The sequence below is a fragment of the Anthonomus grandis genome, chromosome 14, assembly GCF_022605725.1.
Source record: "Anthonomus grandis grandis chromosome 14, icAntGran1.3, whole genome shotgun sequence".
Classification (NCBI taxonomy): domain Eukaryota; kingdom Metazoa; phylum Arthropoda; class Insecta; order Coleoptera; family Curculionidae; genus Anthonomus; species Anthonomus grandis.
The window spans coordinates 21,489,572-21,504,589 of NC_065559.1; the positions used below are offsets into that span (position 1 = coordinate 21,489,572).

Here is a 15,018-nt window from a genome sequence, read left to right on the forward strand (position 1 = left end):
CCAATTTTTTGTAAAGACAAACACAACCAATCATGTCTATGGTAGGATTTAAACCTGAGACCACACGATCGCATCGTGAACATTTGCCCACTGCGCCACAGGGGTCGGTTAAGGTTTTGTAAAAATTCCATTTTCTTATTCGCCATAGGAGTTTGAGGTAGCGATCGTTCTAAAAACCGGAAATTAATTTCCAGTAATTTCTTATAGGCTCTTTACCAGAGGTAATTAGTTTTTTTTTTCTGAAGACAAGGCTAATTCTTCCCGATGATTCGAAGCAATTCTTAAAGACACCCGGTACATGTAAGTCGATGATAGGTTAGACGTTTGTATTAAACCTTGTAAAACTACAAACAACTTTGGTTTTTAAATGTATATCATTGTAATATTATAATTTTGCTTATATGACTTAGAATTCATAGAATTTATTTTTATCATAATTTTTATTTTAAGATTTTATAAAAATAATACGTAATAACATTTCATACATTTATATTATAATTTCTTAAATTATTAAAGACATATCATTCAATGATTTTTTGTTTTTAAATGTAAGCCTAGAGGAATTAGCTTTAGTTTTTTTTATAAATGTCGATATAGGAATTTTATTTCGTTATTTTATGTTTATTTTTGTAGAACTAGCATAATTACAAGTCCATAGAGTAAAGGCCCATAGGTTTAAGGTGAAACAGTTTATATTTCTAAATTTTTAGCAAAGGTTAACCTTTCATTTGCCACAAATTTCCAACTTACTACCAACCTGTAACTGAAACCTGTATTACAAATGTACAGGGTGTTCCAAATCCGAGCCTCACCATTGGGATCTCGTAAACTAGAAAAGATACGAGTTAAATTCGGTTAAATTGAGACAAAGTTGCGCAATTTGGCGCTCATTAAAACGCCAGAAGATTAAAACTAAATATACTAGCACTATAAAGAAAACGTTTTTAATCCTATTAAAAATATATTTTTTGTCTTTCTATTTAACACATAAGTCCTTATGGAAATATCCATTTATATAAAATTTTTGAACAAGTGCGATACATCATTGGTTTAGGCTCTTAAAATCCATAATAAAAAATTCAGGGCCGTATTTAAAAAAACAAACTTGATGATGACAGCTGAAATACGAAACGTCGGTTTGAAAATCTGACGACACCATTTTGTAATAATGGAAAAGTAGCAATGAGAATGAGTAATTTATTTTGTTATGTCTTTTCAAAAAGAGTCGTAAAAAAATAAAAATGAAATCGCGAATATTCAGTTTTTTCGAAATATCTTCGGACCTATTCGGAATTTTTGAAATTTCCAAAGGGCGTTTTAATGAGCACCAAGTTGCACAACTTTGCCTTAATTTAACCGACCTTGTATCTCTTCTAGTTAACGAGATCCCAATGGTGAGACTCGAATTTGGTTAGGGTTGCCACGAGACGAGACGAGACGAGATTAAGAATTGTCTCGTCTCGTCTCGAAAGTTCGAGACAAATATTTTTCGAGACGAGACGAGACAAGACCTTATTTCGTCGAGACAAGACCTTATCTCGTCTCGTCTCGTCTCGTCTCGTCTCGTTTTGTCTCGAAAAGTTCTGATACCTATGTAAAAGTCCAGGATAAAACTTAAAAATTTAATAGACCCCCATAAACAATAAACATATTATAGGTAGTTAAGTATGAAAGTTAAAAAAAATCATATTCGATTTTTAAATTAATTGGGTTTATGTAATGTTGGGAAAGATTTTTTTAAGATTTAATAATAAAATATTTATATGAGCACCCCATTCAAGTTTATACTTATATCTTACTTGTCATATTATATTGTTTTTTAAATGTATTTATTTGTTGCTGTTTATAAAACATATTTATTTAACGTAAACTTAATTTGTTCTCGTATTTTTAATATTTAAGTTTCAGAATTTATATTATTTCTTTATGAAGAGTGCAATGTAATAACTATAATGTACCTATTAAAATATTAAACATAAATTTGTGTATTTGCTTGGCTCTATATTTTTTTATTCTAAAATTTATAATTTATTACATTTACTTTATTCCATAATTAAGTAAGTAATTTATTATAAAGGGTATACACAGTCTTTGAAGCATGGCTTAGAAGGTTATATAGGAATACTTATTTTAGGACAAAAATGCCAATAATCGTATTGAACATATTACCTGTAGACGTCGACATTTTTCATAGACTTTTTTAACAGATGACAAAGTATCATTCGATTTTGTTTGTTCGAGACGAAAGATAGGTATTAAAAAACATAACATGTATGTGAATATATTATTAAATAGGAGCCTCTTTAAATAATAATTATAAAGCAAATTGCAAAATGTGGCAAAACCAAAACTCTAGGGACAAATCGACACGTTATGAATGCAGTTAAAGTCCAGTGCAACGATATATTAGAATAGTCACCCGTCAAAACACCAGCATTTTACTTCTCAAACAATGTAAATAGAAGCTGGATGACATTGTTTGGCAGGTGGAATGCTGGTGTTTTGACGGGTGACCATTCTAATATATCGTTGCACTGGACTTTACCATTTTTCGGAGGGTTTCGATATAATTTTGTAACAGTGACGCAACTGTTCCGTCCGGTGAATGCAGGTAATATTCTTAAATTTTTGGTAAATTCAAAAATATAATAAAATATGGTGTTTGTTTAAAATAAGAAAGCCCACCGTTTTATGACACACCTTGTATAAAAACGTTAAGTTGAAAAAAAAATGCGCAGCTAAAATAAAAACAGACGTGACTGGTCCAAGAGATTTAAATAAACATACCCCTAAATTCTAAGGATATTTTTTCCAATCTACACACCACCTGTTACACAAATCGTAAACCCATTAGTATAATAATGGGGAAATAAAAAAATAATTAAAACCTATTCCGTGATTTTAATGACAATTTTACCAATTATTACTAGAAGCATTTTACATATATCGGGACGTCTCGTCTCGTCTCGTCTCGCCTTGTCTCGAACATTTTTATCTCGTCTCGTCTCGTCTCGAAATTCGAGACAAAATACTTTCGAGACGAGATAAAATGGCTTCGAGACGAGACGAGACATCTTGTGTCTCGTGTCTCGCGGCATCCCTAAATTTGGTACACCCTGTACAAAATGAATATATAAATTTCAAAATACTTACAAGTTAGAATTTCGCAATGTTATTAAGCCTTTTCCGGAGAGCAGAAGGGCGCAACCTGCCTTTAGCTCTTAAGCTTTTAGACACTAAAACCAAGTTCTCATACGACTGACATTTTCAGTTCGCGACCTAATAGCATATTAGGCAAATGGGGATACAGTTATTTTTTTCCAGCTCAGCGCCGCATGCTTTGAGGCTTACAAAAATAAATACTAATAATTAAATGAAAATATAGTGTACCAAATTATATAAAATACGTTATATAAAGAAGATAGGAAGAAAGCAAGGAGGCGGGCGCCGAGAATATGCAGGTTAATCGGCGACACTAAACTCCAAATATATTCGAATTAGATAATTTTAGGAAGGCTCAGTAGTTCCGTAATTTCATTGTCCAAATTTTTTTTTTTTTCGTTTTTTGGCCTTGTGCTTGGCAAATTTAGCCACGTGTTCCAATATAGGAACTCATTCATAATAGAACAGGTTGCTAATATAGTATTTAAATAATTATACTATTGGGTAGTATGACATTGTATCTAATAAAAAGAGTACAAAAAAAGGAATAGTGCAAGATAGATTAATACTAGGGATCTTAGACAGGGTCACACGCTTCTCGTCCTGGAGCCAATGCAGGACATTTTTTAAAACAGAACATAGGGGGGCTCGGATAGGTAGGTAAACAATAAGGAAAAAACAAAGCGATCTCTAAGTAACTAAAATTATTAACTAGTGCATATACGTTCAAGTTATATTTTCCTTTTGGACAATTTAAAAATTTTATGAAAATAGACTCCATTCTATCGTCGGCAATTACGTTTGCCATAAGTGAAGTATGACACATAGGAAGCAAGCCAAGCTCTTTAAATTTATTATGCAGAAACATCACTGCGTCCATATTATTTTTTACATTCAAATAAAATATGGTTCAAATCATCAATATATATATATATATATATATATATATATATATATGTAACTGTGACAACCAGTCATGTCACAGTTACATATATATGAGTCATTTATTCCTAATTTATGTAAATATTTATTAAAATTACCATGACCCACTAGAAATCTGAAGAATTGTCTAAATTTAAAATAAAATTAGAAAATAAATAAAATTTGAACATAAAAATAGGTAGTGTTTGGTACCAATGTAAATATAAAACATACAGCTATGTCTCTATTGAAGCCGGCTTTTTTAAATTTAGGCCTTCAATTAATTTTTGAAAATAGGGTTTAAATTTAATTATTTTACCAGCCGATTTCTCAAATTTAAAAACAAAAATCAAAATTCTGATTCAACAGAGACATGAAAAATATGTCTTTTTGTTGAATAGTTTATAAATTATACTTTTAGCTTAAATCGTTCAGAAAATACACCGGATCTTCAAAGCATTATAAAGCCCATATATATTTTGGCGAGTGGCGGCCTCTTAAAGGCGACAACATTTAAAAACAAAAAATCATTGAATGATATGTCTTTAATAATTTAAGAAATTATAATATAAATGTATGAAATGTTACTACGTATTATTTTTATAAAATCTTAAAATAAAAATTATGATAAAAATAAATTCGTGTAAGTTGTAGTTACCTGTAATGGAGGAGGCGGTAATAACCTTGTATAAAATTTGATAAAATGACATGTACTTCATGATGAAAAACATACAGTCATGTACGCAATTTAGGGGTCCAAATAGACTAAAACTTTATCCAAACGTGATTCTCAACGTCGATTATTTATGAAGCAACATTTCGTACTTTATCGTTCATCCAGAACAGATCAGACAGAAATTAAAGGAGCGGGATGCGCATATGTTCTGCCAGTTTCCGAATTCTAAACATTAGCGTAGACAAATAAATAAATATTTTTTTTTAAATAACGAGAATATCAAACGTTGACCTTCTCGTTATTTTATGAATACAACGCATATACCATGCTTTTCTTTGAAGTCCCCCCCCCATTTATTTTTTGAACGGGTCAAAAAAAATTTTTGAAACTTGGCATAAGTAAATTGGTCTATAGATACTATTTTTCACTGTAAACTAGGTAGTTGTAAATTCCAAGATGGCGGCTGGGCGACATCTTGAGAAAAAATTTTAAATAGAAAGGGGGGTCGTGTGGTACCTCATTTTAAAGGTCTCAATGAGTACTTTATAACCCTGAAATATTAGACCCATATCTTAACTCGTTTCAAAATGGCGGCCTAATAAAAAAGTATTTTTTTTTATTTTAACGTTTTACATTTTTATGATTTTTGAATAGGTAAAAATCATTGTACGAAAATAAATGCGTCACTATTTCATTTTGACATAAAAACAACAGATATAAACGACAGAGATAAAAACGACTAAATGTCAAAATAACACATAAGCGCCATCTTGAATAAATGCATTAAATAGAAATCTTGTGTTACCTCATTTAAAAGGTTATATTGAGTACTTTTAATATTTATTACATGGACTCGGTGGACTCCGTTTTGACCTGTCTAAAAGTAACAGCCAAAAAAATACACTGTTGCGATTTTATTAACGTTTTAATTAATAATATACAAATAATTTATAATTTTTGAATTTTGGATTTAAAGATTAACTTTTTGGTTTCTAAAGACTTACTGAACCGCCCTCTTATGTCACATTTCATGTTAAAGGTTATTGAACATTATTTAGACATTCCAAAAACCAAATAGCTATTAAAAAAACTCGAAAAAAAATTTTAATATATTTTTCCTTAACCGGTAAATTACTCTTGTATCGGTCATTGTTAGATATTGTTTAGTGTGTTTGGCAGTTTGAATTTATTGTTTTTTTCAATATGGTTCATTCTCGTCCATTGGAGGAAAAAGTAGAAGCAATTTTTATTTATGGAGCAACGCGTAATTTTCATGAGACTGAAAGGGTTTTCAACGAACGTTTTCCTGATCGTCCTATTTGCCGTAAATATTTAAGGGAACTTGTAAATAAATTTACAACTACTGGTACTGTCCAGGATAAAAAAACGCCCAGGCCATATGTCTATTTCAGAAGAAAAGCAAGTCCAAATTATTGGCGAAATAATAGAAAATCCCCAACATTCTACTCCAACTGTTGCTGATATCTGTGAAGTTTCAACTTCGACGGCATGGAGAGTTTTAAAAAAAAATAAGTTTCACCCATACAAGATCCAAATGGTCCATCAACTGACTGAAGATGATCCTGACCGAAGAGTGCAATTCTGTGAAATTATGGCAGAGAGAGTAGAAAGGCAACCTACGTATGTGCGCAACATTTGTTTTAGCGACGAATGTACTTTTTTTTTAAATGGTAATGTCCACAGACAAAATTGTCGATATTGGAGTGATACCAATCCACACATTTTTCGTGAAACCCGATCTCAGTATCCGCAAAAGATCAATGTATGGGCAGGAATATTAGGGAATCATAACGTAGGGCCGCTGTTTTTAGAAGAAAATTTAACAGGTGAATTGTACTTAAATATGCTGGAAAATGCTATCGATCCTCTCATAACAGAAATTGTTGAGGCTAATGTACATGAATTTGACATGGAAATTACATTTCAACAAGATGGTGCTCCTCCGCATTTTGCCAGGAATGTGAGAAATTATTTAAATGATAATTATTTTGGTCGTTGGATAGGTCGTCGGGGTCCTATTGAATAGCCAGCTCGGTCACCAGATTTAACGCCGCTAGACTTTTTTTGTGGGGATACCTAAAGCAAAAGGTATACGAAACAGAACCTGCCTCAATTTTTGAGCTACGACAAAGAATCACTAACATTTGTCAAAATATTGAGGCAGATGTATTTGAAAATGTTCGACGTGAATTTTCAGATAGGTTATTTATGTGTCAAGAGGTACAAGGAAATCATTTCCAGCATCTTTTAAATTAAATATTGTTTTTCTTTTGATAAATTGTTTATTTGCTAATTGTAAATTAGTATTTCATTGTATTCTATTAAAAACGTTAATAAAATTGCAACAGTGTATTTTTTTGGCTGTTACTTTTAGACAGGTCATTAAGACCTTTAAAATGAGGTACCACACGACCCCCCTTTCTATTTAAAATTTTTTCTCAAGATGTCGCCCAGCCGCCATCTTGGAATTTACAACTACCTAGTTTACAGTGAAAAATAGTATCTATAGACCAATTTACTTATGCCAAGTTTCAGAAATTTTTTTTGACCCGTTCAAAAAATAAATGGGGGGGGGGGACTTCAAAGAAAAGCACTGTATATTCCTGCTTTTTCGTAGAGAACTTATTATTATACAAGGAGTATTTAAAGGATTGTACCTAATCAATCAATCGTATCAAAGTTTAACTCAGTAGTAATTTTAATAACCTTATTGTAATTTTATTTTTAGCTGGACTCGAGATCCATCAAACTGGATGTTCCATAACGTCACAGAGGAGCCGTTATTGTGTGGAAATGTGACTGGAGCAAGACATTGTCCCAGCACCCACACTTGCTTATGCGTAGGTGAAAATCCTAATCATGGCTACACAAGCTTTGACAATTTTTTATGGTCCATGTTAACTACGTTTCAGTTAATTACCTTGGATTATTGGGAGAATGTTTATAATATGGTAAGAATTTTGAATTAAATTAATAATGTAGAGAAAAACAACCTAGTGGTTCAAAGCCCAATACATATACATAAAAACGTAGACAATAGTTAAGCATTGCCCTTTTATTTAATGAAATAAAATTGGTTTTAATTAAATTTTGCATAAAGTTCTAACCCTCCATTATATTCGTGAAATAAATCTCTATTCCGAACAAAGATAATGAACTAATAGATGCTTCCAATAACCCTTGAGTCAATAACGCTTAACTCGGAACTACTCGGAACGTAGTTTAAGTTTCGGAAATCCTTCCAGTGAAACTGATGAAATTCCTGCCCGTTAATTGCTCTGGATCACTTGACCTTACGTAGCCTTTTAATAATTTATCGTTTATCTTTTGTAAAGCGGTAATCATTTTAATTTCTCTTGGATATTACCGTATATTTATTGGATTTTAGGATGCTTTTCTTTTATTTATGTTAAACGTTTTTCAATAAACTCATATTGCATTAAAATATTCAATACAGAGTTATCAGAAAAGTTGTTGCCAATCTAAGATATATCATCTTACGTGAAATAATTGCAATAAACCCTCTTTTTCTAATTAGTTAAATGTGCAAGAAAGGTGAAAAATGATCCTTTTATGAATAATTGGAATTGTACACACGAGTGGCATATAGTATCGAAGAAAATTATTAAAAAAATAAAAAATACAGAAAATGTCAAAATTTTTATCGTTGTGCATGACTTTTTTCTCCTTCATTATTATACGCTGCATCGAATATCGCCTTTAATTACAAAGGCGTATCAGTACCGTGTAGTATATTTTGTATATTTGTATAAGTATAATATGTATAGGGTGTCTCAAATTCGAGGACCATTTACAAGGTCGGTTAAATGGAGGCAAAGTTGCGCAATTTGGAGCTTAATAAAATAACGTTTAAAAAATTTTAAAATTCCGGATACTTCCAGGGTTATCCGAAAAAAACCGAAATTTGTCAAAATCCTTTTTACCTTCTACCGACTTTATTTAAAGAGATATCGGAAAACTAAAAACAGTTTTTCATTGCCACTTTTTATGTCCTACAATATGACGCAAAAAAAAGGATACATTTTCATTGAATTGGCTTAAAAAAAACTATATTAAATACAGAGTATTTTATAGCTTCAGTTTATATAAAATTAATTTATAAGGAAATCCCATTGACATATCTTTCTCTCTTGCACTCATGAGTTCTTAGGGGAAGTACTAGAAGGAGTAATCGGACATGCAAGTGCGATACCTCATTTTAAAGGCAATTAAAAATACTGTTTGAGAAAATCCAATATGGCGTCCATAAGAAAAAATAAAGTTAATGATGATCGAAAAAAAACGAAACGTTGAATTAATTTTTTTTTACGTCATGTTATAAAGCATACAAAATGGCAATAAAAAATTGTTTTTAGTTTTCCGATATCTCTTTAAATAAAGTCGGTAGAAGATAAAAACGAATTTGATAAATTTTGATTTTTTTTGGATATCTCCGGAAGTAACCGGAATTTCAAAATCTTTTAAACGTCATTTTATTAAGCTCCAAATTGCGCAACTTTGCCTCCATTTAACCGACCCTGTACCTCTTACGGTTTCCGAGATCCCAATGGTCACCCTCGAGTTTGGGACACCCTGTACAGTGGGCACTTTAATGAACTTTGTCAAAATCGTACTCTCGGACCCAGTTTTTGATTGTCATTCATATTTTTTAGATTCTGATTATTCTTTCGCAACACTGAATAGCTATTTCATTGATCAAAGACCAACATTAAACCAAACAGTCAAAAGATTTAATAAGCAATCTATTTTAAAGTGAAGTAATACTTATTTAAAGTATAAATATATAAAGTATGACTTATTTCTATTTTGAACCCCTCAATTTTGATTTCATGAAGATTATTTAGAAACAAGTGACCACAATTGGGACTCAGAGCAAAAGGAGAGTGAAGATGTATCTGTTGGGACGAATCCAGTTTTCATTGAAAAATAATACAGCACTCGATGGACCAAAATCTGCTAAAAACTTGACGCTCACGATGCAAAAAGCAAAACTGATTTATTTATGCTATTTATTGATGAAAATATTCTTTAAATAATTGAAGGCTTCATCAATACCTATATTGCGCATAATTTTGCAAAAGAAAGGAATGTTAAACACACAACTTTTATAGGCATATTGTATTTGATTGGAAGATTGCATACGTCTCAAAAATCTTACCAAAATGTGGTATAGAGGAATAGACTTGAATGCTGCTATTTATTCGTCAGCAAAAAAAGGTTTAGTTAAACTAGCTCAAAATAAATGTGTAACGGATATGTTTACGCCACACTTTAAAAAAATACACGCCAACTCAGTATGTCACTATTGATAAGTAGCTTTTAGCATTTACAGGAGACTATTCTTTTTGACAATACCAAACTTAGAAAATACCAAGTAAACTGTGCAATAGAGTTTAAATCTATTTGCGATGGCAGATACAAAAACAGCGTCTATAGTAGCTCAAGAGCCTTATCTCGGTAAACAACCGATTGCTATATATAGCGTAAGCAATTCAGGTAGGTAAGGATGTTGCTATGCGTTTAGAAAATTCAACAGAAGTAAAAATAGTAGTAGTAATGGTAAAGGGACAGTGTCAACGAGTAGGCCTAAAAGTCCTTTTCCGCCAACCTCTGCCACCCCGTTATTACTGCTGATCACCCTCCCTGGTCTCCCTGAGCAGGCGATCCATTCTCCACATGCAGAGCAGGTCTGCTTATCCATTTAAGGTCCTTGTACAATGGACGGTGTATACAACGGATCACAAAACAATCCAACAGCGACCATTGAAGGAAGAGTGTACAGACCACTTATTCTTTTTTCTTAACGGACGCCGTACGTACAAGACTTACCCCACATCACAGTAAGCCTCCACATCTCAATGGACTACCGAAGGTTCACAAGGATTTGATGCCACTGCGACCCATTACTAGTTCAAGGGATTCAGCAACGTCAGAACTTTCTAGGTTCCTTTTAGAAATAATCAAACCACTCCAAGGGAATACTGATTCATACGTTAGAAACTCCAGTCATTTTGTGGATCTACTTCAACCTATCAACATCGGACCAGAGGATAGAACAAAGCTAACCTTGACGTAGAAAGTCTTTACACTAATGGCTCGATTGGAGATTCCCTGAAGATTGTCCAGGATAAACTGAGCAATGATACGTCACTTCCGTCTCGAACCAAGCTGCCGCTCGGAGGAGTGATGGAACTTTTGGAGGTCTGCCTACGTAATTCCTATTTTCAAGTGAAAGATAGGTTTTACGCTCAGGATGAGGGTCTGCATATGGGATCATCGCTGTCTCCAGTCGCAGCCAACATATATATGAAATGGTTTGAGGAGCAGGCAATCAGCACCTCACGACAAAAGCCAAAGATGTGGCTACGATACGTTGATGATACATTTATGATCTAAGATAAAGGGGAAGAAAAACTTCAGGGCTTCTTACACCACCTGAACAACATGGTCCCAAGTATTAAATTCACCATGGAGACGGAGAAAAATTCGACGATGCCATTCTTAGATGCTCCTGTCAGGAATATAAATGGCATTATAAGAACGTCTATGTTTTGAAAACCCACACATACTGGACAATTCCTACACTTTGATTCCAATCACTCTGGTTCGACTAAAGTTGGAATCATCAGGTCTCTGTACAACCGAGCTGTAACCATCTGCAATAAGAATGTAGACTTCAAGGCGGAAGGAGCACTTCTTACTAAAGATCCGCAGCAGAATGGCTATCCCAAAAAAAAAACTTATCCAGAAAACTATCCAGAGGTCGATGGCGAAGAAAACGAGAACCAAGCAAAAGGATGAATCAACTGGGCTTATCGCAATCCCCTATATAAAAGGTACATCCGAGAAAATTTGACGAATTGCTAAGAAGTTTAATCTCAAAACCACTTTTAGATCTGGCAATACAACAAGAAGTTCTGTTTCGAAAACAAAGCCAGAATCTACACCAAAAACTGCATCTACCAGATCCCTTGTGAGTGTGGGGACTCATATGTTGGCAAAACCAAAAGACCTTTGGTAGTTAGGACCAAGGAACATCGCAAATGGACGACCACTGGAGAAGTAGCCAGATCAGGCATTGCTGAACATGCTTGGGCAACGGCCATAACATTTACTGCTCTGAAACAAAAATCACACTGGCGAAAAAGGAAATTTCTGGAAGCTGCTTACATAACGCAAAACCAGAGCGTCGTCAGCCAACCCAGTGTGGATATTCCCAATATATGGAGACCTCTTCTAGCAGACGCTCTCTTCACGCATCAGCAGAATTCACGCCTTAATGATCCCATCAATCATATATAAGCTTGCAGAATAGGAAATTGTTTTAGTTTACACGTGATAACGGTCGTAGATACTTATCGACCGAAACGTCGTGTTGTACGAAAACAAAGACAATGCCAGTCCGACTACCTGTTTCTACATTACCATTGTCTACCACTTTCAAAAACAAACAAAACAATGTTTTGAGACCGAGACTTTTATTTTTTCTCTAAAAAGGGGGAAACCATGGTTTGTCTCCTGATCCTAGGCCATCCTTCGCATTTTGCTATATAAGATAATATGTGTGACCGGTTAGGATTCGATTACAATCAGGTCCCCTCATTGCTCTATACTCCGCTGCGTCCCGAAACTCAAGACAGTTCCTCCTACCCAATGTGTCTAGCGCATCCCTGCATTCTTGGACCAGTTTGGAACGGGTCCTGCATGTTTAGATGGTCTTTAAGCTACCTTGGGGACTTTTTCCTTTGAAGATAGTTTCAGAATGGTGAATACTTCGGCTTGAAGGACCGTCGAACATCTTTTAAGCGAAAAGGCTTGTCCTCGGTGTCGCTACGATATTCTCAGCTCCTGAGAGCCCTGTATGTGCCAGTCCTGAACCGTCTGTATATCGGATTTGTAAATTATTTCGAGATTCGTGTTTTCCGTGAATTCGTGTGAGGCCATTTTTGCATTCTTTCTAAATTAACATTAAAGGAACTTCTTAACCATACCGAGTTCTTTGCCTTGCTTTGAAAGGCAGCAGAATTGGCATTTCCTTCTCCACTAGTTTAGTGATGGATGTATGCCCTACTACCCTGGGTTGTTGCTGTCATATGGCGCTATCCTTTATCCTTACATAAGATGCTAGCGCCTCCCTCTGAATCTAAAATGGTTATGAGGGATTTAAATAATTGATGAAATGTTAAACCACTTGTATTAATTTAAAAAGGGCTTCCATTAATAAAATACTTACTCATTACCGCGAAGTGATATAATTTCATTCACAAGTACCTTAACTAGCTTTTGTCGAAAATCATTATTATGGAGTTAGTGCGGGACCGTTTCCCCTTCTGCATACCCATTGTCTATAGTGGTGCCGCTTTTTTAAATTTCTAAGTCGCCAATTTATTCCCTTAGGAATTCTCTCCATAGATATCTAAATGTGATTACGTAATGTCGTCTCGCCAAAGATTCTATATTGACAACACTGCGTGGGTGCATTATGGGATACGCAGATTATTAGCGGTAACAATTTAAAGCAGTTGTTTTATACCTGCAATCGAAGTTTTACTTCTTTAGTTATAATCAAACGATTTTTATCGTTGCTATTTTATGACCCTAATAGAATATTATCATTAACCGTAAACGAAATAAACTCAATTGAACTATTTGATCGTTGCAATTTATGAATTATGTGTTCATAATAATGATGATTTTAGCCACCTTAAACCATAGGGGTAGATTACTGTAATCGGAAAATTTAATTGTCAAAAGAGAATAGGTCCAATCAAAAACTTTAATTGAACCATTTTTCTGGGTGTAAAATGTCTAAAAAAGGCAGCTGCTTGTCTCTTTCCTCCTCTATCGTAAAGGAGATATTAGGATGTAAAGAATTGACAAAAAGAAGTCCGTCATTTGTTGATCGCTACCATTCCAAACAATGAAAAGGTCATCCACCTATAGACTCTTAAAAACTGGCCAAAAGGACCTTTAACAATTTTCTCCTCTAGGTTGTGCATGAAAACCTCACTCAAAAATGGGGAAAGACAAGAACTCATTGCTAGACCAGTAAATTGCTTGAAAATTTTGTTATTAAAAAGTCAAAGAGTCAAGGAGGTTTTCAGCAACAACCCTCTAACCAACTGAAGACAGTTATCAGGTGGAATGCTGGGAACAGGTTTTTCACGTCGAAAGAAATTAATTTAGAGCTTGGCTGAATCTTAATTGTTTTTAAAAAACTGGTTAGTTCTATGGAATTTTTAGTAGAGTATTCACTACTAAAGCCAGTGTTAAGTAGCAAGTTAAAGTTAAGTAGCACTTGTCACTTAACTGGTAAAGAAAAGCTATTGTTTAAGCCTGTTTGTTTAAGCCTGGTAAAGAAAGAGTTGTTTAAACTTGTAAAATCATCCGAGTCTAGGAAATTCATGACTTTCTCAACATAATCGACTCTTCTCATTATGACCAGACAATTACCCTTGTCTGCTTTCGTAAGGATTAAGTCATTGTCTTGAATTTTTTTTTTTTTTAAAAGCAGATGTTTATCACGGAAATTTGACGCACTACTATTAAAATTCTTAGAATTTAAAAAACTTATTATTTTGGCTCTCAAAATGTTTTTATCCTATATGTTTGTAGTCTGTAGTTTGTTTTCAGCTTCCACAGCTAACGTCTCTTGTGTGCGCAAATTCATCAATCAATTGTGTGTAAAATGTGATGTGTATTTTAGACCTGATGATGCTCTAATAGAGCGAAATACTTGTCGTCGATAATAAATGTTTGTGAGACCGTAACTTGGTTGTTTTCCTTCGTTTGTTTATCTAGGCTGATAAGCCTAGTATCGATTGTTTGCAAAATTATGCAGTCTATTGTTCTAGATAAAGTGCAAACATTCTTTACTGAAAATTATGTAATAGCTAATATCCAACACAGATTTGTAAGGGCTCGCTCTACGATTACTAACCTGCTTCAATGCCTTAACCAGTGGATATCAGCCTTAGACAAAAAACAATCAATAGATATCATCTACCTCGACTTTGCGAAGGCATTTGATAGAGATCCCACGAAACGACAGTTACATCAGCTAGAACATCTTGGCATTAGACGAGATTTGTTAATTTGGATTGGACACTTTTCAAAAAAACAAAAGGTTCGGTGTGAGGGTAGGGGGAGCACCATGTCAAAATTCTCTCCAGCATCCAGCGAGAGAGCTCTGTCTGCGGCCCTCTCCTGTTCCTGGC

The 15,018-nt window shown here is 33.9% G+C and overlaps 1 protein-coding gene across 1 annotated transcript in view; it reads left to right on the plus strand.

Moving 5' to 3' along the window:
• The window catches only part of LOC126744730 (sodium channel protein 60E), a 533,812-nt gene that overhangs the window by 342,289 nt on the left and 176,505 nt on the right, over positions 1–15,018 (plus strand). The window contains exon 5 of the mRNA XM_050452261.1: positions 7,509–7,731. Within this exon, the coding sequence (XP_050308218.1) occupies positions 7,509–7,731 (223 nt within the window). The remainder of the gene's footprint in view (positions 1–7,508; positions 7,732–15,018) is intronic.